The 27878-nt window shown below is 51.9% G+C and overlaps 1 protein-coding gene across 2 annotated transcripts; it reads left to right on the forward strand.

Moving 5' to 3' along the window:
• The first annotated feature begins 211 nt into the window (after positions 1-211).
• On the forward strand, positions 212-27829 carry PPM1G (protein phosphatase, Mg2+/Mn2+ dependent 1G). Of its 2 annotated transcripts, XM_048846164.2 has the most exons (11): positions 2013-2156; positions 3156-3284; positions 14017-14086; positions 18626-18711; positions 19431-19563; positions 20900-21351; positions 21707-21850; positions 23796-24030; positions 25337-25466; positions 25894-25996; positions 27116-27829. In XM_048846164.2, the coding sequence occupies exons 1-11, from the start codon at positions 2028-2030 to the stop codon at positions 27314-27316; spliced, it is 1812 nt and encodes a 603-aa protein (XP_048702121.2). In that variant the 5' UTR covers positions 2013-2027; the 3' UTR covers positions 27317-27829. The 2 variants fall into 2 exon arrangements, with proteins under 2 accessions (XP_048702122.2, XP_048702121.2); XM_048846165.2 differs by lacking the exons at positions 2013-2156; positions 3156-3284 and adding an exon at positions 212-395.
• Positions 27830-27878: the final 49 nt, after the last annotated feature.

Here is a 27878-nt window from a genome sequence, read left to right on the forward strand (position 1 = left end):
CGCCACCAGCCTCCGCCGCGCGCTGCCTGGACCGCGACCCGGCCCCGGTGGCCGCTCTGTCCGCCGGCGGCGGCTCCGTGGCAGGTATTTCCGGCCGCTCGCGCGCCCCCGCGGGACTCTATGGCCCTCGCTTCCGGCCGCTCTGGTTCCGGCCGCTGGCTCCGTGGTGCCTGGTTCCGCCTCGCTCCCGCGCTCCGCTCGCGTCCCGCCCGCCCCCGCCCGCCCGTCCCCGCGGCAGGGCCCGGGCCCCCGCCCCCGGCCGAGGCCGCCGCACCATGGGCGCCTACCTGTCCCAGCCCAGCACGGTGAAGAGCTCGGGGGACGGCGCCGGGGCCGGGCCGCGCCCGCTGCACTTCGGCTTCAGCGCCATGCAGGGCTGGCGGGTCTCCATGGAGGTGAGGGGGAGACCCCGGGGGGGAAGGAGGGGGAGACCCCGGGGGGAGGGGAGGGCGCGCGGGGCCCCGGGGGGGGGAGGGGAGGGCCCCGGGGGGGGAGGGGGGCGCGCGGGGCCCCGGGGGGGGGAGGGGAGGGCCCCGGGGGGGGAGGGGGGGCGAGGGGGGGCGCGCGGGGCCCCGGGGGGGGGAGGGGGAGACCCCGGAGGGGGGAGGGGAGGGCGCGCGGGGCCCCGGGGGGGGGAGGGGGAGGCCCCGGGGGGGGAGGGGAGGGCGCGCGGGGCCCCGGGGGGGGGAGCGCGCGGGGCCCCGGGGGGGGGAGCGCGCGGGGCACCGGGGGGTGGAGGGAGAGACCCCGGAGGGGAGGGGAGGGCGCGCCGGGCACCGGGGGGGAAGAGGGAGAGACCCGGGGGGGAGGGAGGCGCGCGGGGCCCCGGGGGGGGAGGGAGAGACCCCAGGGGGGGGGAGGGGCGCGGAGACCCGGGGGGGGAGGGGCGCGGGGCCCCGGGGGGGGGAGGGAGAGACCCCGGGGGGAGGGAGGCGCGCGGGGCCCCGGGGGGGGAGGGAGAGACCCGGGGGGGGGGGGAGGGCGCGCGGGGCCCCGGGGAGGGGGAGCGAGAGACCCCGGGGGGGAGGGGAGAGGAGGGCACGGGGCCCTGGGGGGGGGGGAGAGACCCTGGGGCGAGGGGCGGCGCGCGTGGGGCCCCGTGGGGAGGGGCGGCGCACGCGGGGCCCCGGGGGGGAGGGGTGGCACGGGGCCCCTGCAGGACACCAGGGGTGGAGAGGGTGGCATTAAGTACAACAGACCCCCTTTAAAGCCTTGTTAGGTCCCATCACCCCCTTCCAGGACAGGTTCCCTGCAGAGAATTCGGGGTTAAGTGTCTCCCGTGTCCCTTCCTCAGCCAGATTTGTCCATCTCTCCTGAGATTGACCCTTAATTGCTTCTTTGTACTTTTAATTCTCTCTCTCCCCAGACTGACAGTGAAACATCCCCAGGATGCTATTGTATCTTTCCCTCACTTGTTTTGCAGAGGGGGTGGGATTTCACTTGTTTTAGCACCCCACAGTACACTTTTTCCAGTCTGGGGCATGTCTGTGGCTTATCTCTGAACTCCCTGCCAAGCCCTCAATATCCTGCTGGTAATTAAATGCCCAGAACAGAGCACAGTATACTCTTGCAGTCCCAGAGGAGCCATACAGATGGGACAGACTGCCCTCTCCTTGCTCAGGGACACGAGCCTGGTGGGACTGAGGGGCCAGAGCTGAGAGCAGAATCCTAGTTGGGATTTCCCTGAGCTGAGGGGTGAGAGACCATTCTTTCCCTGCTGTAGAATGTGATGTATTCGTAGCCACAAACTGTACTGACCTTTCATTGGAGCCATATCACGCTGCAGTCTCCTGGCTAGCTTCCTCTCTGCTCTCCCCACTGCAAGTGTCTCACCCATTCCTGCTACCCTGTTTCTCCTTTGCACATTTTTAACATGGGGCGAGGAACCATTGGGACAAACTGCCAAGGACAGGGATGGGTTCTCCATCCCTTTTTGTCTTTATATCCAGACTGGCTGCTTTTCTGGAAGATTCTTTAGTCAAATGTAAATCATTGGGCTCAATACAGGGGTAACTGGGTCAGACACCATGGTCTGTGTCATGCTGAAAGTCCGATTAGATGATCTTATAATCCCTGCTGGCGTTAAAATCTATACATCAATGAGGAGCTGGGTTTTGGAGTCGTTGTCACCAGCTGGATTAGCTGCATTTGTTCAGGTGAAATCTCATTTTATTCTGTGTCCGTGTATCTAATATCTCAAGAGTCTTGCTTACGTTAAAGTCCCGGGGCTGATCTTGGTGTACAGCAGGCTCCTGCAGCCGGATGGGAGCATAACTACCATACCAGTTAGGGTTGCAGTCCGCAGCCCAAACTAAAACCAGGGTAAAAATGGGCCTGGCTGCCAAGGGTCAGGAGCAAAGTAAGGCTCTCGTCACCAGCTGGAATTTCTTAGTAACACTCCCTCTTATGGAGACCGCACACATCCCTTCACATTGTGTCTCACCTTCAGTAGTATGTACAGCTTCTCTTCATTTAACTCCCTCTGTGAATTTTATTAATGTGCTGTTTGCGCCCATCTTCCAGATTATTAACAAAGATGTTAAATTAGGAAAGGGCTAATTCTAATTCTGTTCCCTGCTGTACACCTCTCATCTCAATAGAGTGGTGTTTGATTATAGTTTTTTGTCTACACTCAGCCTTTGGCTAGTTCACAATCTCTGTGACAGTGTCACATCCAAGCCCGCTGGCATTTATTTTTCCAAGTAGGGTTTTGCGAGCCACGGTATCAAATGGTTTACAGCTTTTGAAATACTGTAGCCATCTTGCTGGTAACTAAAAGGAAGAGCTGTGTGTAGCTTGAAAGCTTCTCTCTTTCACAACGGAAATTGATCCAGTAAAAGATACAATATTACCTCACCCATCTTGTCCCCCTTTGTCACACACTTGAGACTATGAATCCTTCACCTTTAGGCTGAAATTTTTTAGGCCTTTGTGGGGAGGTGTTTACAGAATTTGAGTAAAATCCTTTCAGGCTTTTTGTATGTGAGAGTGAAAACATATCGGATGCTTTTTCTGGTTTCTCATTGAACTACGCTGGGGGGGCTGGGGGCTATAAAAAATTGTGCTGCCTTTCAAAGGAACTGGGATGGAAATAGTTCTGGCCTGGCACAGCACGTGTGGGAGAAGCTCCACGAAGCTCTTGTCTGCATCTTCAGGGGAATGCTGTGTGCGCTTGTGCCCAGGTGATTGAATGGCGGTGCCCCAGTCCGACTGCGCTGATGAGCTCTTGCAGGTGGAGCAGTAGCACAAAGAAGGTGGATGCACACCGCAGTCTCGGCAAGGCGGTTAGTGCTTGGGGCTGTTGGTGGAGGTTGAACTGAGGTAGCACAGGGTGCAGGGGTGTGTTGGGCAGGTAGGCCATGTCAGCACTAGTAGGAGCCATGCTGAGAGCCCTGGGGCAGACAGGCTGGAAGTGTTCGAAATAAGGAGGGTATGATGATGTGGGTGAGACTCTGCTCGCTCACTCCATTCAAAGGCAGCATTGCTTCTCTGTGGCCATGTCACCAGACTGGACACAGGCCCTCCAGCACGTTGTGCTTTCAGACACGCCATCGACACACAAAGAGGGGCCGCCCCCAGGGATCCGTAGTTTTGCAGGATTGAGCCAGAGCTGGGAGCTTCACTCTACTATACCGTGTGTGACGCCATCAGCCGTGCTTGCTCTGGTGCAGTGGTCCTCAACAGACTGCGTGTTTGATGGTGCGACTCTGCTAGGGCTGCCTCTTTTTCCTAATGCTGGTGGAGCCAAAGCAACGGGAGCAGCAGTGGGACACTTTGGCACAATTTTCCAAGTGTTGTCAAGGTTCTGAGGCCTGGTACATCTGCCCCTGACCACTTGAAATTGGACCAAGGCCTGAGCCTGGAGCTGTATTGTATGGCCAGCTTCATAGGCAAAACTCCCTGCTGGCAACAACAGCGGTGGAACCATTAAATGTAGCCATGGTTCGGGTGTGTTTACAAAGGTAGAAACACTGGTGTCCTGAGCCGCACTAGCGGCAGCTTTCCTGTGAAGGCCTGTGGGCTCACATGTGGCACTGAGCCGAACTTGGCCAGCACATTGCATTTCCTGGGGTCCCAGTGCCATATTCTCTCCCTCCATGAGTTGACTTGCTTTGAGATTTGCCTTTTCCATGATTTTAATTAGATTTTTCACTTTCCCATGGGGTTGGGTGGAAGCTCTGAGTAAAATGTATTTTTTTTATATGTTTGCACTTGAACTTTCAGTTCTGGGTGGTGTTAATTAGCACAGTTGTAAATTCTAGCGTAGATGGGTGACACACATTTGTAGGTGACTCCCAATAAAAGTTTGTGTAGTGGAAATGCTCACATGGAAAATGTTTGGCAACTTTTAACTTATTTATATCTCAGTAGGGCCTGGACACCCCAGTCATGCTTAGGGCCTCATTCTGCTGGGCTCTGGACAAATATATAATGAGGCATTCTGTACCCCAAAGAACAGATTGTCTAAATAGGGAACATGTGACAGGTGAGTGTGGAACCCAGTGGACAAGAGTATGGGTAACAGGAACACAGGGGTGCATAGACTAGCTAAATGTATTGTTTGGAGGCCTCCGGAGTTGTTGGTTTTTTTTAAAATGTGTAAGAGATCTTGGCACTTAGAGACGCTCAGGTAGCTGTTGTCAGTTTACCAAGAGTAGGGGTGGACTTGTAATGGATAGCCCCTGGCTGGTGCCAGTGATTTAACACCCTCAGTTAATGTGCTCTGCACAGGACCTGGTGTTAAAAACACCACAACCCATCTGCGCTAGGGCTCCCAATATTGCTAGCACTGCTGGAGCTGGAATGCTCTCAGCAATGGTGAGAAATGTTCGAAAACTTCCCTATTGTAGACAGCAAAAAGAAAAGGAGGACTTGTGGCACCTTCGAGACTAACAAATTTATTTGAGCATGAGCTTTCGTGAGCTACAGCCCACTTCATCAGATGCATAGAATGGAACATATAGTAAGAAGATATTTATACATACAGAGAACATGAAACAATGGGTGTTACCATACACACTATAACGAGAGTGATCAGTTAAGGTGAGCTATTACCAGCAGGAGAGGGGGAAAAAAAACAAAACAACCTTTTGTAGTGATAATCAAGGTGGGCCATTTCCAGCAGTTGATAAGAACATGTGAGGAACAGTGGGGGGAAAAATAGACATGGGGAAATAGTTTTACTTTGTGTAATGTCACATCCACTCCCAGTCTTTATTCAAGCCTAAGTTAATTGTGTCCAGTTTGCAAATTAATTCCAATTCAGCCGTCTCTTATTGGAGTCTGTTTTTGAAGTTTTTTTGTTGAAGAATTGCAACTTTTAGGTCTGTAATCGAGTGACCAGAGAGATTGAAGTGTTCTCCGACTGGTTTTTGAATGTTATAATTCTTGACATCTGATTTGTGTCCATTTATTCTTTTACGTAGAGACTGTCCAGTTTGGCCAATGTACATGGCAATGGGACATTGTTGGCACATGATGGCATATATCACATTAGTAGATATGCAGGTGAACGAGCCTCTGATAGCGTGGCTGATGTGATTATGCCCTATAATGGTGTCCCCTGAATAGATCCGTGGACACAGTTGGCAACGGGCTTTGTTGCAAGGATAGGTTCCTGGGTTAGTGATTTTGTGTGGTTGCTGGTGAGTATTTGCTTCAGGTTGGGGGGCTGTCTGTAGGCAAGGACTGGACTGTCTCCCAAGATCTGTGAGAGTGATGGGTCATCCTTCAGGATAGGTTGTAGATCCTTGATGATGCGTTGGAGAGGCTTTAGTTGGGAGCTGAAGGTGAAGGTGACTTTTGGCCACTACAAGCTCAGCTCAGCTCTGCATCTGAACCTCAAGAACTGAACTCAAGTCTGTCTGTATATTGATCTTTTAACCAGCACGCTCTCTCTCTCCTTTTTTAATAAATTTTAGTTTAGTTAATAAGGATTGACTGTAAGCGTGTATTTGGGGTAAGATCTAAGTTATCATTTGACCTGGGTCTGGGGCTTGGTCCTTTGGGGTCAGGAGAACCTTTTCTTTTCTATGATGAAATAAGATTTTCAGAATTTATCATCCTATGTTTGACAGGTGTGTCTGGAGGAGGCCTGAGGCTGGGTACTTTAAGGGCACTGCGTTGTTTGGACGTCTGAGTACCCAGGGAGGTGCTATAGAAGCTGTTTTGTGCTGGCTGGGTTAATCTAAGGAGTGGAATATCCATCAGGTTTGGGGTTTGTCTGCCCTGTTCTGTTTGCAGTTCACCCTGATTGAGTGACCTCATCTGGCTCCCACAGGCAGCGCCGTCACAGTGACATAGTCGGCAGGATCCATAGAACCAGATCAGTTAAGCTTTGGGTCAGAACCCCACGCTATCCAAATTTGAATTTTTGGTGGTGAGAGTTTGGTTGGTTAAAGAGCAGTTGCAATGGGTGAATAAAAAGCATATGAGGGCCTTGACAAAAAAGCCCTGGAAGATTTGTGTTCAGAAAAGGGGATAACGTTTAGAAAGAAAGATACAAATCAAGAACTGAGTGATCTGTTAATGGCCAGCGATCAGGGGGCAGGAGCACAGCCCTTACCGGACGCTACAGAAGATGGAGAAAAAATTAGGATGCAAAAAGCAGCAAATAAACTGCACCTGGAGCATGAACAGAATCTAGCAGATCTTAGATTGCTGGCAAAGCACAAAAGCATGCTGAATTGGAAGAAAGAGCTCATAAGGCGCGTCTGGAGCTGCTGGCTGCTGAGGAGAAAGCTCAGCAGAGGCAACAGGAGACTCACAAGATGGAACGGGAGATGGCCAAACTTCAGCTCCAAGTCATGGAAGAGCGGAGAAAGTCGTCGCCACCTGGTACTCCACTTCCCCACCGCCATGAGAAGAACTGGGAGAGGATGTGTCCCATTTACAACGATACTGAGGACATAGAGGAGTTTTTGTCTACCTCTGAACGCCTCTGCAATCTGTACCAGATCCCCGATGCTCAGCGAATGCCTGTCCTGCTGACTGGAAAAGCCAGGGAGGTATTTAATAAATTGGGGGAACAAGAAGCCTTGGATTATGAGTGGTTTAAAGATTCTGTGTTAAGGCGGTTCAGGGTTACTCCTGATTCTTACAGGGTTAAGTTTAGAAAGTTTAAGATGTTTAATAATTGTACTGTTGTAGAATGTGCTCATAAGCTGATGGGTTTTGGATATCATCGGATATCCGATGAAGTGAGCTGTAGCTCACGAAAGCTCATGCTCAGATAAATTGGTTAGTCTCTAAGGTGCCACAAGTACTCCTTTTCTTTTTGCGAATACAGACTAACACGGCTGTTACTCTGAAACCTGATTTAATCAAGAAAGTTTCAGTTCCTAACTGCCAGAAATTTTCTGTTGTGAATGGATCCACTGACTTTCCATTTGAAAGATCCAGTGGGGATAACTTTGAGAAGATCTCAGATGGAGTGAAAGCTGTTAAGAAAGTTGAGCAATCCTATAACGAAGTGGCTGTGTTTGGCCAGCTTGTTGGGGAGACAAGGTTGTTGAGAGAGAAATGTCTCCATGCTGATTCTGTAAGTGAACAGTCTGTGTCTCAGGTTCAGAGGGAAGACTTGGTAGCTGAGTCTGCAGAGCAGAACAGCTGTGCAGCTAATCTCTCAAGAATGCAAGGGATGGCAGGTATACTCTCCTCTCTAGACACTTTGGATATGACTTGTAGTCTCTCAGTGAACTTAACATCTGATTCCATGTGGAAGCAGAGGTTAGTAAGGGAAGAACAACAGAACGTAGAGTCTAGCTTGTTAGTGAAAATGGATGGTATCTCTTTAAGACAGAGTCCAGCCTTGGAATCAGTAGCAGTCAAGGATCTGAAAACTAGTAAACTGGCTTCTGTCTGTGATAATGCAAATTACTTGTCTGGCAAGGAAAAGGTTTTGCTAATATCTGTTAGCACAGAGAGCGTGCCCAATCAGCCAGTGAATTCTGTTAAGCGAGAGAAATCAGGGTCTGATCCTTCAGGACAAGGAGGAAAAAGAGACTTTAATTTTGCAACGGGAAGCCTAAAATGCTGAAACCCCAGTGGTATTAAGCCAAAGGTGGGGCATGACAAAAATGATTGTAGATGGACACTTGCAATGAATTTGTTGTTATTGCTAATGGTAATTCTTGTAACTAATGTGTTGCTATTACCAAAAACTGTAGAAATGTACAATGTGCCTAATCTTTGGAAAATCCCTTGAATATGTTAAGTGATACATAAGATCATACTTTGTGTTAAAAGGCCTTGTTATACTGATGTTGCACAGTTAATGCCTGTAAACAGTCTTGGAACTTTTCACAGAGGAAAAGACATTCCAAACCTGATATGCTGTAGGAAAAGGGAAACTGAGGCACACGACCATACTGCTTTCGCAGCTAAATTCCAAGATTCCTGTACTATGGACAACATTAATATCTTCATGGACTTGATGTTAATTGGGTTTCAAACATTTGCCAGAGCTTGTATGGATAAAGTAGCTATGTTCTTTAGGTCTTGGCAAGATCACATAAGACATACAGGAACCATGCGGCAAGAGCAGATCCAATCCACTGTTGTTCTAACCAAGTTTTACCTTGAGTTTGTAAAAAGATTCAATCATGTTATTGAACATGACTTTGGTAAAGCATTTCTGTTATACACTAATATGGCTTCTAACCCAGTACAAGCTGAAGTGAGACCGAACCCAGGATGGGGAGCTCTTGGGATGCAGTCAGTGATGTTTGTGTCATCCCTTCCCGCATCAATTTTGCGTTGGGGGTGTGACTTTGTGAGTGTAATATAATATCTCATTGAAAGGTGACAGGGCCAGAAAGAGTTAATTAGCTCACAGGCTGACCTGACCCATGACTGAACTTTAAAGACTGGTTAGGAAGATCTGTAAATGAATAGAGCTGTGAAATGCACCCGGCATTGTTAGAGATAGAAGGGTAGATGTTTCTTCAGGTCTTGGGATGTCAGCAACCAAGTCTTGTCTATGGCTATAGCTTTGATTCAAAGATCAAAAGAGGAATATTAACATTTAGGAAGACACTTGAGTGACATGCATCCGATGAAGTGAGCTGTAGCTCACGAAAGCTTATGCTCAAATAAATTGGTTAGTCTCTAAGGTGCCACAAGTACTCCTTTTCTTTTTGCGAATACAGACTAACACGGCTGTTCCTCTGAAACCTATTATTGTCTATATGGCTCTTTGAAGGTTGTGGTAACTGGTATCTGAACTGTTAATGGGTAAATTACCCTGGGCTAATTGCCAGGATGTTTGGGAGAAAGAAAGTGAAGCCTATTGTTTTCTCAGGCCAAGGGGCTGCTGGAAATGTATAAATACCCTGGGACACGATCCTTCTTCATCTCAGATCTGCTTTGGGTTTCAAGAAGGGGAAACCCTGAGCCATAAGGATTGAGATCCCCAGTCACTGACTGGAGTCACCCTGAACATGGACATTGGACTATAACCCATGACCTATTTCTAAAAGGACTTTTGGCAACTACAAGCTAAGCTCAGCTCTGCTCTGTGTCTGAACCTCAAGAACTGAACCCAAGTCTGTCTGTATACTGATCTTTTAACCAGCATGCGCTCTCTTTTCTTTTTTAATAGATTTTGGTTTAGTTAATAAGGATTGACTGTAAGCATGTATTTTGGGTAAGATCTGAGTTATCATTTGACCTGGATCTGGCACTTGGTCCTTTGGGGTCAGGAGAATCTTTTCTTTTCTATGATGAAATAAGATTTTTCAGAATTTATCATCCTGTGTTTGACGTGTGTCTGGATGGAGGCCTGAGGCTGGGTACTTTAAGGGAACTGCATTATTTGGACTTCTGAGTACCCAGGGAGGTGCTATAGAAGCTGGTTTGGACTGTTTTGGTAAATCTAAGTAGTGGAATATCCACCAGCGTTTGGGGTTTTTCTGCCCTGTTCTGTTTGCAGTTCATCCTGACTGAGTGACCTTGGCTGGATCCCACAGGCAGCACCGTCACAGGCTCTAAGCTCCCTCTTTCTGCCCAAGTGTCTTGTCGTTGTTGTTTGTATTACTGTAGGACCAGTGTGGTGCTAGGCACTGGACAAACAAAATGAAAACATGGTCCCTGCCCCAAAGCGTTTACAATCTCAGATTCTTCTCTGTGGTAAATTCTCTCTTGTGACAGAATTTCCATTTTTTGCTGTGAATTAGCTGCCATTCAGCCACCTAGGGTTTATCCTGGCTGCTTGCTTGTGATTCCAGCTCTCCAGCTTTCTTAGAATTCTCTGGCAAGTGACTGTACAGAAGTCATTGTGTTCTCTTCTCTGTAGGCGCCCACACCCACCTTGTCACCACAGAGTAGCTGTCTCTCCAATTTCCTGATTACATTAGCTACGTTTACATGTCAGAAGGTGCTGTACTGGATTGTATTTAATTTAAACCAGTGTCGTCACGCACCCACCCAAATATTATTTGTAGCATTACGGTGCCCAGGAGCCCCACTCATGGGCCAGAGCCCCGCTCTGCAGGGTGCTGTACAAAGATATAATACAAAGATGGCTCTTCCCTGAAGAGGCTGCGTTCTTGGTCCAAGGGGGCAGGGTTTAAGCTGTGTGTTCAGCATTAATGGTGACCTACAAGACCGACCTACTGGGGCTAGGGCCCATTTTGCTGCTTGTAGTGGATGAAGGTCTGACACACAAACAGAAGGTCCTGGCTTGTTCTGACATTAAATGGAGCTCTTGTTTCCACCTAGAAGTGACTGTGGTCAACTGGGGACCTGCCAGGACAGTGCCATCACCACTACAATGAAGGGATGTTTATTCACTTGGTTTACTCTTTGTTTTCATTAATGCCATATGTAAATCCCATGGAAACAAACTCTCTTACTAAGGATGAAGTGAGCTGTAGCTCACGAAAGCTCATGCTCAAATAAATTGGTTAGTCTCTAAGGTGCCACAAGTACTCCTTCTCTTACTAAGGAATTCAACACCCCTACCACTGTGGTTAAGGGCTGAGAACGTCCAGGCTACGTTTCAGTCAAGGAGTCCCCTGGCAAAAGAGCCAAGGCACAGCTTTCCTGATACTTCCACAGAAATAAACAAAGGCTTTTGCAGGGGAGATTCTCCTTTCTAGTCTCTCTGCTATACCATCAAAATAAAGATGTAGTAAAAGAAGGACCCATGCCAAATTCAAGTTGCTCTGGCATTTCTTGATTTTCAAGTGTTTAACTGTGCACTTACTGTCACCCTAACATAGGATTTAATCTGCTGTGCCAGTGTAAACGAGCCTGTCCCGGAGCTCTGGGTGCAGCCCAACAGAACTCCCTCAATGGCATTGAGATAACCATCACAATCCCTGTTGGATGCATTGGATCTATTTCCTTTCCTCCACCTTCCATTCTTGGGTTGGAAGGGGAGCAGAGCACAGGGAGCTGCCCATTTCCCCTGGCTCCCCAGCCTCTAAGGTTAGAAGAGACAGTGGATTGGTGCTGGAAAATGATTGTCACTTGCATGGAAACCCCAGCCTCCCCTGCTTGCCCAGTGAGAACTGGCAGGGCTCCTGGCTGGAGGGGGCCAGACAAGAGTCTGACAGAGACAGTATGCTGCAGTATGCTCTGTCTCTGTCAGACTCTGCTCCAGCTGCTGCTGCCCACCCAACCTTCCTTCCCCACAGGCTGGGAACTGAGAGTATCCCCCAGGCTAGGACTTGGCCTCAGCTTGGCAGCTGGGTCCCCCAGTTAACAGCTTGACTTCTTCTCAAGAAGCCTAGGTGTTCTCTGTGATGACACCTTATCTTTGCCATTGTTCGATTTCCTGCAAGTGTCCCCTTCCCAAGCTTCTGCCACTGAGTTCTTAGCAATCAGCTAGGAGAATACCCAGCAGGTGACCTGAGGAGCTATTTCCCTCCTTCTCCATGGCCTACTGTTACACGCGTGGCCTGTTCCCCTTGTGCATTGGCAGTGCCCTGCATGGGTCAGTGTTGCTGTTTTGCTGGTGGTTATTTGCACTTTCCTCGGGCACCAACTTGGTGCCACCTCTCATCTTGGCTGTGGAGGGTTGGTTTTTCTTTTTGGCCTCTTCAAACCCTGTTAAATTAGGCTGAATAATGGGGAAAGAGGAGTCAGTGAACACTGTTGATAGTGAATTTTCCTGTAGAGCTCCTCTGATGAGGTAAGTCTCAGTGTCAGCAGGAGATTCACTCAAACAGAGCCATCCCCAATTACCAAGTGAAGAACAAAGCACCTGTGTTGAGAGGGAGTGTTCAGCATTTCCAGACCTCCAGGCATTTCACCCCCCAACCCCCCGCAGGCTGAGCACCAGCCAGAGAACGGTTAGTCTGACAGGTACAGTCTGTGCTTCAACTCCAGCCCAAGTCCCTGCCAGCTGCTGTTCCTGGGGCCCAGGTCTGGGGCAGGGAAGGAATTTGGTCTTGAGCCCTTGTCTGCAGCTCTGTGATGTTCTGCTCTGTACAGGTGATAGTCCTGTGCTCAGAGGAGCAGCCATGTTAGTCTGTATTCGCAAAAAGAAAAGGAGTACTTGTGGCACCTTAGAGACTAACCAATTTATTTGAGCATGAGCTCACGAAAGCTCATGCTCAAATAAATTGGTTAGTCTCTAAGGTGCCACAAGTACTCCTTTTCTTTTTGTGTCCTGTGCTCATTACCTCAGTGGCTGAGTGCCTGTAGATAAAGGCCAGAAAGGGTTTCGTTTTTGTGTTAAGCAGTCCCCTTGGCGGGCCACCCTTTCTGCTTGGCTCACTCAGGAGGTTCCCTGGGCGGCCGGAGAACGAGCAGGACTTAGTGCCATGGCAGACACACCTGCCTGGGAGGTGGGATTTGCGTGACGCTATTTCTGATTCGCTCCAGTGCCCAGAGAACAGTGGGGGACAGTGTCAGTTCTGGACTCCTCAGCCTGTCTTTCAGGACGCCGTTACCCAGCTGCACGGGGCAGAGTCCACTTGGCATGCCCAGGACAGGCTTGGCGCCCTCGGGCCAGAGAGAGGGGAAAGGCCTCTAGCCCAGGTGTGCAGGGATCCCCTGTGAGGGCCTGGGGAACATGGTGGTGCTGCCGTACCACTTCCTGCTCTCGCTGGTCAGTGGGACGCGCTCCCTCCTGTCAGGTGATGCTCCAGTCTCTGTAGCTCTGGGCTGCTTATGAGCTGGGGAAAGGAGCCCAGCAGCGGGAGGGGCCGCAGACGCCCTGTTTGACCTTGGCCAAGTCCCTCGGGGCTTGTTTACACGGGGAAACTTACCGGCGTAACGACCAGTACGATGCTACCCCTGTGGTTCTCCTGGTGTGCTATGGTGGTGTAGTCAGGCCAGTACACTTCCTTGTGCACTTGGTCTCCCTGGACCTCCATTCCCGTCTCTACATTGGGGCCAATAGCCCCGTCCTGCCGCACGGGGTGTGGGGATAAATACACTCGGATGGTACGGTGACAGGAGCCTGGATGGATAGGGCTGGAGTCTGGCTCAGGACTGGCAGAATCCCAAGTTACCATTTTAATAAGCTCTCAGTCTGGAGGAGTGAGGAGGCTGCTGTGCATAGTAGGAGGCTGAAGATTTGCATGCCCTTCCCCAGAGGAGTGAGCTGCACTGGTGACCTGTAGAGGAAGAGTGTGCTGTGGGTCTGGGAGGTTCTCAGCGGGGTCTCAGATTCACCCCCCTGCCCGCTGTAGTTGCGCTGACCCACTCTCTGGGGCAGACCTCGCTAGGTCAATGAAGGATTGCTTCTGTCAGCCTAGACAGAATAAGGGAGGTGGAGCTCCTGTGACAGCAGCACCCCTTCTGTCACGGAAGGAAGCGTCTGCGCCACAGTGGCACGTAGCTGTAGCAGCTGTCGTGAGACATGGCCCCAGGCACTGCTGCTTACTGTCCCTGCCCTCCTCTGGTTTTGTGAGAACAGGGTGGGAGCGCGGAAATCTCCGGGTGTGAAATGTGAGTGTGTCTGTGCCGATACCGTATTTTCCTGCCCCTCAGCTCCGTTCACGCCAGGTCATCTGCTGGAGACAGTGCACCCCAACGCTCCTGACCTGGTGCTTTCTCTTTCAGGATGCTCACAACTGTATTCCTGAGCTGGACAGTGAGACGGCCATGTTCTCCGTCTACGATGGACACGGAGGTAACTGCTCCTCTCGCTCTTTCCAGGGAAGTGTACTTGGGCAGCTTCTCATGTGGAACTGCTCTGGTCTGCTGCAGTGGCTGTCCCTCCAGGGCAAACCCCTCCGGCAGTAAAAACCCTGCTCCTTCTTGGGATGTGTTCTCTGGGGCAAAGCGCAGACTGAGGCAGTGTGGGGCTGTGGGAGGAAGGGCACTGGGTTGGCACAGTGGGATCTGCACAACCTCCCTCTGTGCAGTGGGAGTTGGGCTTGAAGGGTCCACAGGAGGCATTCCAGGACTGAGGCTGTTTTTTTCCAGCTGTGCAGTCGGGCGGGGGAGCGGTTTGAGGGTCACCACTTGGAGGTGAGTACGTGCATACACAGAGCAGGTCCTAGAGGAAGGGGCCTTTCCAGTTCTGCGGTGAGGGGATGACTTGGGGTTTGCAAGCTGCTCTGGGGGGCACTGCAGTTGGTGACCTTGATCGTGCTTTAGTTTCTAGACTATAGCTGAAGGTCCTTGCCTTGATGCTGCTGCCCACGCCCACTTCCCACGTCAGACTGAAGCCTGTGTCCACAGAGACCAAGAGATGGAAAAGTTCTGTTAGGTTCCAGCTAGTCCAGGAGTTCTCAAACCAGGGGTCGTGACCCCTCAGGGGCTCACGAGGTTATTACATGGGGGTCGCAAACTGTCTGCCTCCACCCCCAAACCCTTCTTCTCCTCCAGCATTTATAATAGTGTTAAAGATTTTAAAAAGTGTTTTTAACGTGTAAGGGGGTCGCACTCAGAGGCTTGCTGTGTGAAGGGGTCACCAATGCAAACCTTGGAGAACCACTGAGCTAGTCCCTTTGCCTCCGCACGCCCAGCGAAGCCAGTACTAGATATGTGGGCCCACAGACTCCTAAGCTTTCTGTAAATGCCTAGGTGGATGGATTCTGTCCAGGGTCAGTTTCCAATCAGAATGCACGTATTCTGTACCTCTGTGCAGAAACACGGTCTGGCATCTCCACTTGCAGTGTAACTAATACAGTGGCATCCGCCTGAGACTGCGGACAACAGCATTTATTTATTTGCCACGCCACCCTGGTCGTATCTGAGCAGCTCACATCTTGCAACAACCCTGTCAGGTAGGAGAGGGTTGTTATCCTCTGGCTGGCAGTTGGGGAACAGGGACAGATCAAGGACTTTTTGGAAATGCCTTTGAGTTCAGGTGGTGTTTGGGTGCTGGACAAGTCTGTCCAAAGTCACGTGCTATCTGCCTGGCCCGCGGTCACCGTGGAGTCCCCATTGTAAGTGCAAGCCCTGCCCTGTCTTTTGCTGCTGTGTCCAAGCAGGATGCTCACTTTGAAACTGAACCCTGGAATTCTCAACCTCCCTGTGTATTGTGTTTTGTGTTGTTGGTAGTATTGGCTTGTGTTACCATAGCAGCTACAAGCCTCCGTCATGGGCCAGAACCCCAGTGCTAGGAGCTTTACACACGGGACAAAAAGATTACTCCTTCCCCAAATAGCTTACAGTCAAAGTAAGGACAAGAGGGACCCAGCCAGATGGGGTGGCAAGGGAAGAGAGAGTCAGCTTTGTTGAGCAGGAGGGGCGGGGGTCTCTGCACACCAGCAGCCTAGAGGTGGTCAGGTTTCTTTTTTTTTTTTCTTTTTTTTTTTTTGAAGCCTCAAGGCAACAGAGGGTGTTGGAGGAGAACGAGGCAGCTTTGTGGATGTTTGCAGGGAGCTCCTCTCAAATACATGGGCGGCAGGGAAGAAGGCTCGAAAATGTACCAAGGGGGCAGTTGAGGCCGGCACCACGGGCCAGTCGGAGGCAGGAGTCAGCCTTTCACTAATGAATGAGAGAGGACAGGTTGGTGTGGACAGGGCGTTGAGAGTGAAGACCATTAGCTTTTGTTAGCTACAGTAGAGAAGGGGGGGCAGTGGAGGAATGCGAAGAGGGGGTGACCTAGAGTGCCCCAGCTAGGACAGTGATATTTGCAGCAGCATTCTGAAGGGGTCTGAGTGAGACAAGATTGTATTTGTCAGAGTCAGAGAGAAGGGTGTTGTACTAACGAGATTGGAGTGCAGAGGAGATTCATCCTAAACCAGTCTGAGGTGATGCTGGTGGGTTGGGGGAAGCAGCTAAAGGAGATGGTGGGTAGCTGCAGCACCTTGGATTGAGGGGGTACAGCCACTAGCAGTTACTGATCACAGTTTCGGGTGATTTGAGACCCACAACTCGCATTTGAGTGTCTGGCCAATCTTTGTTATAAGCCTAGTATGCCTCTCCGTGTTCCCGCCTCCTTGTCTCCCTAGGTCCTACCAGGGTGTTTTAGAGCGAGACTCTCCTCCGCTGCTCTCCTCAGTTAGGAACCAGAGATTTATAGGCCATAAAGCCAGGAGGAATCTCTGTGATCATCTCTCTGACCTCTGGTGTAACACTTGTGGTAATCCTTGTATTAATCCCTGTTTGAACTAGAGCAGAGCTTTTGGGCAACTATCCAGGCCTGGTTTAGACGGTGCCGGCGATGGAGGATGCACGGTGCCAGTGGCTCGTTACCTGCAGCGGCTGTCGCTGTCATCGTAGTTGCATCTTATTTCTGGTCTGAATCTGTCCAGCCTCAGCTTCCAGACACTGGGCTGTGACCCCTTTGCCTGCTCCACTGAAGACTCCCTCCATGGTCAAATCACTGTCTCTCTCCTTTTCTTCCCCCCCCCTCCCCCCAGGGTGCGGATAGACTGGGATCAGGTCACCCCTTAGCCTTCCCTTCTTTAATAAAAATGTCATGGCACCAAGTCAGACACCTCATAGAAGTCTAAGTCTGTTACATCAGCACAGTGACCTTTATCAGCCAAATGCGTCATCTCATCAAAACCAGATAGCGCATTCTTTTGACAGGGCCTGTTTTCACAGGCCATAAACCCATGCTGCTTTGCATTAATTATATTCTAAAAGAACTGCCATGTAGGGTCAGACCATGGTCCCTCTAGCACAGTAGCCTGTCTCTGACAGTTGTCCATACTGGAGCTTCATGGGGAGTGCACATGACAAGGCAGTTAGTGATCCATCCTGTTTTCCCTTGCTGGCTTCTGGTAGTCCGAGCTTTAGGGTTGCCCCAAGCATAGGGTTGTGTCTCTGACCATCTTGGCTAATAGCCATTGATGGACCTGCCCTCCATGAACTTCACTATTTCTTTTTTTGAGCCCAGTTCTACTTTGGCCATCACAACATCCCTGGCAATGAGTTTCACAGATGCATTGTGTGAAAAGGTACTTCCTCTTGTTTGTATTCATTCTGCTACCTGTTAATTGTATTGAGTGTCCTGGTTTTTGTATCGTGGAAAGGGTAAATAACACTTCATTATTCACTCTCTCCACACCAGGCATGATTTTCTAGATATCTGTCGTCCCCTCTTAGTCGTCTCTTTTCCAAGATGAACAGCCCTAATCGTTTTAATGTCTCCTCATATAGAAGCCCTTTCATAAACTTGATCATCTTTGTTCCCCTTTTCTGAACATTTTCCAGTTCCACTATATCCTTTCTGAGATGGGATAACCAGAACTTGACACAATATTCAAGGTGTGGATGTACCATGGACTTACATAGGGGCATTATGATATTTTCAGTCTTATTTTCTATCACTTTCCTAATGGTTCCTACCAATCTGTTAGCCTCTTTGAGCGCTGCTGCCCATTGAGCTGAAGTTTTCAGAGAACTATTCACTGTGACTCCAAGATCTTTCTTGAGTGATAACAGCTAATTTCGAACTCATCATGCGTTACTTTGCGCTTATCAATGTTGAATTTCATCTATTTTCCTGCTCAATGACCCAGTTTTGTGAGATCCCCCTGGAACTTTTTGTAGTCAGCTTTGAACTTAACTATCTCAAGTAACTTTGTATCATCTGCAAACTTTGCCTCTTCATTGTTCACTCTTTCTTCCAGATCAGCAATGAATGTGTTGAACAGCACAGGTCTTTGTACAGATCCTTGGGGGACCCTCTTATCCCATGACAGCTTAGGCTCTGGTTACACGACAGCTTAAGTCATCATAAGTTATGTTGCTCATGGGTGTGAATTAGCTGCGCTCCTGAGCGCCATAACTTATGCCGGTGTGGACAGTGCTATGTCGGCAGGAGAGCTTCTCGCGGGGGCTGGTGTAGTTAAGCTGACAGGAGAGCTCTCTGGAGCGGTGTAGCTGCATCAGTGCTCTCTTGTGTAGCCACAGCATAAGTTTCCTTAAAAGTCTTTGGTGAGGGACCTTGTCAAAGTCTTTCTGAAAGTCCAGGTACACTCTATCCACTGGATCACTCTTGGCCACATGCTTGTTGACCCCCTCAAAGAATTCTAATAGATTGGTGAGGCATGATTTCCCTTTAGAAAAGCTGTGTTGATTCTTCCCCAATAAACTCTGTTTAACTCGGTATTTGATAGTTCTATTCTTTACTATGGTTTCTGCACTGACCTTCGTCCTGGCCAGAGGCTCCAGATTTCCCTCGGGGCGGTTGCAGCTCAGCTCGCTCTGTGCCTAGGGCCACTGGAAGGAGCAGGCTTTTCAAGCAGCCTCTGCTCTCTTTCAGGGGAAGAGGTTGCCCTGTATTGTGCCAAGTATCTCCCGGAGATAATCAAGGACCAGAAGGCATACAAGGAAGGCAAACTACAGAAGGTAAGAGCCTGGCACTGCAGTGGATAAGTGTAGGCACTAAGGCAGGAGAACAGGGCTCTCTGGGTGTCTAGTCCCTCCCAGGTCCCGGTGTCCTCTGGGATTGCCCAGCCCCTCCCTCGGAGGGTGTCCCAGGGCCTGGTTATTCTCCCAGGGAAGCTTTCTTCCTTTCTCCACCTTGGGTCTTCTGCTCACTAACTGTTGGCCTTGTTGTTTAGCTGTTCCTCCTCTCTCCTTTAGCGCCCTTGAAGTTACTGAGAGGCAGTGCTCAGTTCTGGCCCATGTCTTGTGTTCCCTACAGAGTGTCCCCCTCTCTGCTCTCCATATCCCCACAGAGCTGCCCTAGTTTTCAGTCTCCTCCTAGATCAATGCAGGAATCGGACTGATGGGCAGCAGTGTAGGTGAGAGAAGTCCAGCCCCTTGAGACTCACAGCGATGGCAGAGTGGGGCTCTGGGAGAACGCGGCATTAGGCAGCATGTTCTGGGTGCAGACCAGTCTGGCCAAGCCAGTGACCTGTAGGAACGAGGGGCTGTTCCTCATGCTGACCCACCCCAGTGCCGTGCCATCCCATCCCCCCACACGCTCTTTGGCCAACCTGGCCAGTCATCTCAGTGATTCTCCTGGAGGGGCTGGGGACATGATGGGATCCCGGTGCTGCTGAGAGAGGGGCGGGCACTCCCCTGAACAGCATGCAGCCCCCATGCTGTGTGTTTGTCTGTAGGCCCTGGAGGACGCCTTCCTGGCCATCGATGCCAAGCTGACCACAGAGGAGGTGATTAAGGAGCTCGCTCAGATCGCTGGGCGGCCCCAGGATGACGAGGAGGAGAAGGAGAAAGTGGCTGATGAAGATGATGGTAAGTAGCTGAGGCTGAGCACTGAGGCGCTGGCTGCCAGCCGTGTGAGGGGCAGGGCAGTGACTGTGTTAGGGAATGGTTTTGCTGTTTAAAGGAGCCAGTTAAGCACGGTGCAGCTGGAGCTGACTGAGCGGCCTCCTCGAGGTGCCTCCCCCCCCCAGCGCTCTGGGCTGGCATGGGGGAGTCGGAGTTGTTTTGGCAAGCTTGCTCATTTAACTGACACACCCTCCCTTGGGTGTATCTGCAGCAGTTGCTCTGCTGCAGCCAAGGGTTCGAGCTTTCTGGGCCACGGCAATACTGGTCTGAGCTGAGACGTGGTGTCAGTGAAATGGGCAGCAGCGTCCTGAGCTCCTGGCCCAAGACTCTGCCTTTTTCATTCCATGAAGCAAATGTGCTTTCCCCCCTGGGCATGTCTGTCAGGGCAAGGAGCAAAGCCCTGACCAGGAAACGAGAATTACTGGGGGCCTCGCTGCCAGCCTTTGAGTCAACATAAAGGGGCACCTGCACTGGACCATGGCATTTCTCTGCGAGTGCCGGGGACACCCAGGTTCCTAAACCTGGTGGGGAAAGCCCTTTAGTTTGCTCCTTGCAGCTGACAGCACTCTGGATAGAGTCATTTCACTTCCCATCTTTGAGCTGACTAGCAAAGGAAAATCTAGCAAAAAGCCAGCTTCAGGGAAGCAGCAAGATTCTCCCTTGAACTCCTAGACCCAGTTTGGTGTTTGGGAAGGGTGTGCCTTAGCGTTACATGTTTCCCCATGGCCCCAGTGCCTGGATTTCAGGTGGGCAAGCGACCTGTGCCAGAGCCCTGCGGAGTGACTTGGCCCTTGAGAAGCTTAGCCTTTCTCGTTTGTGGTGTCTGATCTGTGCAAGAAAACAGACCCACCCCCAAACAAAACCCAAATGCTTCGCCAGCATCAGCTGTTCCCACTTGTGAGCGCCTCCCCACCAACCCTGCACCTTTAGCTGAGCTTCCATTGACTAATCTGGAAGGCGCTTCACATCCCTCCTTGGTGACCACTATGTCCATGATGTTGACCAGTGAGCATCAGCCAGGCTTAGCGGCTGAGAGCTCGCTGCTGTGTGTCCACAGAGCCCAGTGTGCGCACTGTGCGAGTGTGATGGTCGCCCTCTCCACTGCCCGTTCCAGGCGGCCTGCCTGCTTGGCCTGGGAGCTGCGTGGAGCAGGCTCTCCCTGCGTGTGTGTGCGCGGCACTGCTGGAACACAAGGCATGTCTTGGCTAGCGCAGCTTGGAGCCAAATCTGTCCTGCCTTGCTGTCCTGCCGCCACCCCACTGGCAGCGTTTTCTGCTCTGACTTGCCCTCTCTCTTGCAGTTGACCACGAGGAAGCGGCCCTTCTGCACGAAGAAGCCACAATGACCATCGAGGAACTGCTGACCCGCTATGGACAGAACTGCATCAAGAACCTCAGAAACAAGCCACTCTCGCTAGCCGGGGAGATGGGCCAGGAGCATGATGGGGAGACGAGCGTGAATGGAGAGACCAGTCCGGGAGAGCTGGCCGAGCATAGGGAGAGGAAGAATGGGAAGCCAAACAACGAGGCCACGGGCATTTCCTCCACCTCAGACGGAGCCGAAGCTGGGGGCAACAGCTGTGCTGCAAAGCAGGCCGAAGTGGGCAGGGGTGAAGAGACGGTCACCTCCTCCACCGGGGAGGCGGGGCCCTCCTGCTCCTCCACCGGAAAGCCTCAGGGCACAACCAAGTCCAAATTTTTTGAAGACAGTGAGGACGACTCAGATGAGGCCGAAGAGGAGGAGGACAGTGAGGTAGGCGCCAGAGCTCTGGGGCATCTACCCTTCCTGAGGGTGGGGAATGTCTCTCTCACCACATGTGAGAGCATCGGGCCACCCCAGGCCTGCCGTCGAGGTGGGATTTACAGGCCAACACCTGCGTCCGCACTGCCTCTCTGTGGGCCTGTGGAGTGAGGGTGCTGCAGACACTGGCCCGTGCATGAGCTGGGAGCTGCTACCTGCTGCCCAGATCCTATGCACCAGAGAGAGAAAAGACCTGCTGGGTCATTGGCTCCCTCTTGCTGAGCTCATCTTGTCCATCCTCCCAGAGGGGCTTGTGCCCTCAGAGCCAGGCATTCCTGCTCTCTGATGGTCTCTCTTGTTTTTGTAGGAGTGCAGTGAGGATGAGGATGGCTACAGCAGTGAGGAGGCAGAGAATGAAGAGGATGAGGATGACACAGAAGAGGCTGAGGAGGATGAGGATGAGGATGAAGAGGAAGAGATGATGTTACCAGGCATGGAGGGGAAAGAGGAGGTGCACATCCCATTTCTGCCTTCTCTAGCGTTGTTAGTCCTGTGCCGGGGAGCACCCGCGGGTCACTGGGGAGCCAGAGGATGCCCCTTGGCCATGGAGGCTTTCTGCTCTGTGCAGCCCATTGATTTCCTACACAGCTTTCCTGTGGCGGAGCATGCTGCCTGAAGCAGGTGTCTTCCCACCCGGCGGCTGTGGAGGGTTTGGAATGGGGCATGGGCTGTGGGGAAGCTGCAAAGGGAGATTCCACTGCTAGCGTATCTGGTCGGAGCTCTGCCCAGAACCCGAGTTCCGCAGAGTGTACCGCAGAACAGCACAGCAGTGCCTTCTGGAGCAGCCAGCCGGGCTGTGTGTCTCACCTGCACACAGCAAATGCTGGTCATGAATCATAGAATCATAGAATATCAGGGTTGGAAGGGACCCCTGAAGGTCATCTAGTCCAACCCCCTGCTCGAAGCAGGACCAATTCCCAGTTAAATCATCCCAGCCAGGGCTTTGTCAAGCCTGACCTTAAAAACCTCTAAGGAAGGAGATTCTACCACCTCCCTAGGTAACGCATTCCAGTGTTTCACCACCCTCTTAGTGAAAAAGTTTTTCCTAATATCCAATCTAAACCTCCCCCACTGCAACTTGAGACCATTACTCCTCGTTCTGTCATCTGCTACCATTGAGAACAGTCTAGAGCCATCCTCTTTGGAACCCCCTTTCAGGTAGTTGAAAGCAGCTATCAAATCCCCCCTCATTCTTCTCTTCTGCAGGCTAAACAATCCCAGCTCCCTCAGCCTCTCCTCATAAGTCATGTGTTCTAGACCCCTAATCATTTTTGTTGCCCTTCGCTGGACTCTCTCCAATTTATCCACATCCTTCTTGTAGTGTGGGGCCCAAAACTGGACACAGTACTCCAGATGAGGCCTCACCAATGTCGAATAGAAGGGAACAATCACGTCCCTCGATCTGCTCGCTATGCCCCTACTTATACATCCCAAAATGCCATTGGCCTTCTTGGCAACAAGGGCACACTGCTGACTCATATCCAGCTTCTCGTCCAGTGTCACCCCTAGGTCCTTTTCTGCAGAACTGTTGCCTAGCCATTCGGTCCCTAGTCTGTAGCGGTGCATGGGATTCTTCCATCCTAAGTGCAGGACCCTGCACTTATCCTTATTGAACCTCATCAGATTTCTTTTGGCCCAATCCTCCAATTTGTCTAGGTCCTTCTGTATCCTATCCCTCCCCTCCAGCGTATCTACCACTCCTCCCAGTTTAGTATCATCCGCAAATTTGCTGAGAGTGCAATCCACCCCATCCTCCAGATCATTTATGAAGATATTGAACAAAACCGGCCCCAGGACCGACCCTTGGGGCACTCCACTTGATACCGGATGCCAGCTAGACATGAGCAGCTCCCCAGCCAGCCAGGTAGCCAGCCAGCTGAGGACGGCATTGGCAGCTGGCTGGGAGGCCTTGGGCTGCAGCTAGGTGCAGTGGAATGGAGACTGCAGACATCTCCATCCTTTCCACTACCCAAGCGCAGGCTGCAAGGACCGTTGGCTCCAGCCTGCAGTGCAGCCTCTGCTTGAGGCAGGCTGAGGCCAGAGTCACCACCGCTTGCCCCTCCATATGAAAGGAGAGGACAGCTGCAGGCCGTGCTATTGAGCTCACTGGTGTTCCTAGGACGGTGTTTTTTCTCTTGGCGGGAGAGGAGATGTCCCACTCCTGGGAAAATGTACACGTTCTGTTCCTTTCGCACCGGTTCCGAGCCCCCTCCCCTTCCCTCGCCTCCTGCAGTGGCCCCCTCTTTGGACCCTGCACCTTTTGGGATGGGAGGTCTGGTACATCTGATGTCCTATAAGGGCTCCTGGGGCAGGTCTGTACCTTCTCTCCCCTGAATGGTTCCTTTAGGGCTAGGGGCATTGTGTATCAAAGTCTCACCAAACCCCTTGCCTCTCAGCCTGGCTCTGACAGCGGGACGACTGCTGTGGTAGCCCTTATTCGGGGGAAACAGCTGATCGTAGCCAACGCTGGAGACTCTCGCTGCGTGGTGTCGGAGGGCGGCAAAGCCGTGGACATGTCCTATGACCACAAGCCGGAGGATGAGCTGGAGTTGGCCAGGATAAAGAATGCCGGCGGCAAGGTCACCATGGATGGGAGAGTGAATGGGGGCCTCAACCTCTCCAGGGCAATCGGTGAGTGAAGCCAGCAGGCAGGCCAGGGCACCCTGCAGCCTTGGGGATGGCACCTGTGCGTAGACCACCTGTTTCACGATGGGTTTGTGAGTGATGGATGATTTAGATGGGGCCCACGTCATGTTAGGTACGTCAGCCAGGACTGGGGCATGTAGGGCTAGGTGCCAAAGAGCCTGCTGTGTAAGCAGGTAAACTGATGGCCAGTGATGTTTCCTACTGAGAGATGCAAGGTGATGCACATTGGAGAAAATAACGTGAACTACCTGTGCACCGGAGAGGGCTCTGAAGAGAGGACCATTGGCAGTTCAATGGGACCTCAACTCAGCACGCAGCTGGGCTCAGAAAAGCAAACAAGATATTGGGGTGTATAAGGCATGGGATGGTGTATTTCCTAATCAGTGGTGTGGGCTCATCTGAACACCATGTGGAGTTCTCATCAGCCTCTTAAATAGGGTGTTGCACAACTAGGGGGGTTAGAGAAGGGCAGCAGGAATGGTCAAGGACTTGGGGAAAAGTCTTCTGTTCAGAGTGGATTGTCCCCTTGGAAAGGAGACGAATGAGAAGGGACATGATTAAAGTTTCTAAAACAATGCATGGTCGAGAGAAGGGATATCAGAAGTGTCTGTTTAAATGATGGGGACATTCATTGGGACTGAAAGGCAGCAAAATAAAACTGATCCAAGGAAATATTTTCGCACAAGGGGCCTGTGGAACTCCCTGTCACATGACATAACTGAGGCTATGAGCCTAGCAGGATTCAGCAAGAAGTTAAATGTTTCTGTAGGCATGGAGAATATCCGGAATTATCAGAAGAAATACTAACCCCCAAACAGAGTTCTGAACTGGCCATGAACCCTCCTGCCCCAGAGCATGAGCCTCTAACTACTGGGACTGGGGGAACCTTCCTCTGGGGCAGGCCCTGGTCACTGCCCCTTCCCCTGAAGCAGCTGGTGCTGGCTCCTGGCGGAGATGAGACACTGGACTAAATGGACCCTGGTCTGGTCCACGTGTGCAGTGTCTGTGTTTCTGCTCCTAAAAGCACAGGCGGTGGGGTGAGATGTGTGGCTGGGCTGGGGATGCTCTATTTTGGGGTGCTCTCTCTTCTTAAGTGTTGTAGCAGCTTAATTGCCAGGGTCTGCTGAGCTGGCCCCATGCTCCAACTCAAACGCAGACTGAGGACGGGGGAGGTTGTCCCCTCCTGCCTGCGGGAGTGCTAGCTCGGGCTCTCGGCCAGCCCCCCTCCAGCAGTCAGGGCAGTGTAGCTGGAGGAGACTTTGCCAGCACTGACCTTCCTCTCTCTTGCCAGGTGACCACTTCTACAAGCGGAACAAGAACCTGCCTCCGGAAGAGCAGATGATCTCAGCCTTACCCGACATCAAGGTGCTGACGATAAATGAGGAACATGACTTCATGGTTATCGCATGTGACGGAATCTGGTGAGTGCCAGAAGAGCAGAAGCCCCTATGGGACGGATCCTGCCCCAGCCTTTGCACGGGGCAGCAGGCCAGGTGCATATCCCCATGACGCCCTCAGTACGGGTTAGAGGCCTCCTGGATAGCTCATCAAAGAGCCCGAGGCAGGCTGTCCCCAGTGGGGCACCATTCCCTGGGTAGAGGATGGCACAGCGCACTGAGAGCCCAATCCCTCCTGTTCCACGGTGCCCATGGCCCCTGAACAAGGGGATCTCCTTTAATATCTGCCTTGGTGCGTGCCCTGCCCCTCCCATTCAGCAAGCCAGGGCTCTCCTCCCTAGCACAACCGAGTGTGGGGGACCAGCAGAACCAGGCCTCCCTGCTGTCAGCTGCAGGGCACTCTTCCCTTGCCCTACCAGCTGCTCTGACCCTTCTCCTGCTGTGCTGGCAGGAATGTGATGAGCAGCCAGGAAGTGGTGGATTTCATCCAGGCCAAGATCTGCCAGAAGGATGAGAACGGAGACCTGAGGCCTCTCTCCTGCATAGTAGAAGAGGTAAGCAGCCTGACTCCAGTTGCCCTTCGCTGGATGGGCTTCCTCAGCTCGCTGGGCATCTGCACGCTCGCTGGGCAGTGACTCCCTGCAGGGAGAGTTACTGGAACAGGAATCTGGGGCCTGCCCATTGCTTGGTGGTGACGAAATCCATACGGACCCAACAACTTCATCTGCCTTCCTAGTTTCAGAGGGGTAGTCATATTAGTCTGTATCAGGAAAAACAATGAGGAGTCCTTGTGGCACCTTAGATACTATCAAATTTATCTGGGCATAAGCTTTCGTGGGCTAAAACCCACTTCATCACATGCATGGAGTAGAAAATACAGTAGGCATGTATATAAATATATACAGCACGTGAAAAGATGGGAGTTGCCTTCCCAAGTGGGGGGTCAGTGCTCATTAGGCCAATTCAATCAGGGTGGATGTGGCCCATTCCCAGCAGTTGACAAGAAGGTGTGAGTATCAGCAGAGGGAAAATTACTTTTTGTAGTGACCCAGCCACTCCCAGCCTTTATTCAGGCCTAATTTGATGGTGTCCCGTTTGCAAATTAATTCCAGTTCTGCAGTTTCTCACTGAAGTCTGTTTTTGAAGTTTTTTTTGGTTGAAGAATGGCCACATTTAAGTCTATGCCTGCCTACTGTATTTTTCACTCCATGCATCTGATGAAGTGGGTTTTAGCCCACGAAAGCTTATGCCCAAATAAATTTGTTAGTCTCTAAGGTGCCACAAGGATTCCTCGTTTTTGCCTTGCTAGTGTTATCCTGACCAGCCAGCGGGTGGCAGTGCTGAGCAGCAGAAGGCCCTGCCAGCAGGGGTGGTACTAGCACATCGGGGGCCCTCAGCAGGAATATTTGGGGGGTGCGCCACAACGCATCCTAGGAGTGAACAGGGGTCCCCTGGAGGTGCCTCGCGCTGGCTCTGCCTGCCGGCCCCCCAAGGCACGAGCAACGCCTTGAGCTGTCCCGTTCCCTCGCCTGGGAGGAGCTGAAGCCTGGGCCCGGCCCCGGAGCCGGGAGTCAGCCAGCGAGGGGCCCCTTTGGACTGCCTCGGCTGTGTGTGAGGTTGGTGTCCTGGTGGCTGCTCCCCGGGTGCTGTTAACTTGTCCTGTTCCCTCTCAGCTCCTGGATCAGTGCTTGGCTCCCGACACCTCAGGGGACGGCACCGGCTGCGATAACATGACCTGCATCATTATCTGCTTCAAACCCCGCTCCACGCAAGCCCACACCGACAGTGGCAAACGGAAACTGGCGGTGGCAGAGGCCCAGGCAGCAGGGGAGGAGAACGGCAGTGACAGCAGCAAGAAGGCCAAGCTGGACTAGCAGGCCCGGCACAGAGACTTGTCGTGCACTCCCCAGACTCGTTTCTTAAACAAGCTGAACTCGAGACTCCAAAGTCTTGTCCTTTTTTTTAGCCTTAGCAGAGGCCTCGTTTGTCTGTGTCCTGGACAGGGGTGGGGTGGGCTAGCCAGGGCATGTCATGTTGTTCATTTGTAACCATTCCAAAGAGTGAGCCAACAGGAGAGCTGCCGAGTGGGGCTGGCTGCAGATCCACGGACACGGGAGCCCCAGCAGAGGTGAGTGGCGCGTTAGTGGTTAGAGGATGGACGTCCCAACATTGTCTCCATGTAGGTGTCACCATTTTTGTGCCTGTGATTGTTCTGTTCAGAGGGGAAGAACTTTTTCAGTGTTGAGGTTTTTTAATCTGCGCCCCTTTATTTAAGGCCCTTTCTGGTTTTATTTGTGGAACAGTCTGGCTCGGGTGCCGGCGTTGCACCTCACTCTGTTGTACACTTTCAGTCAACACTTTTTCAAACTAAACGCCCAGAAAACTTAGTCGCACCTTTGTCCTTGGCTCTTTCACAGGAGGTGGGGCGGGAAGTGG

Source organism: Caretta caretta, chromosome 3 (genome assembly GCF_965140235.1).
Source record: "Caretta caretta isolate rCarCar2 chromosome 3, rCarCar1.hap1, whole genome shotgun sequence".
NCBI classification, from domain to species: domain Eukaryota; kingdom Metazoa; phylum Chordata; order Testudines; family Cheloniidae; genus Caretta; species Caretta caretta.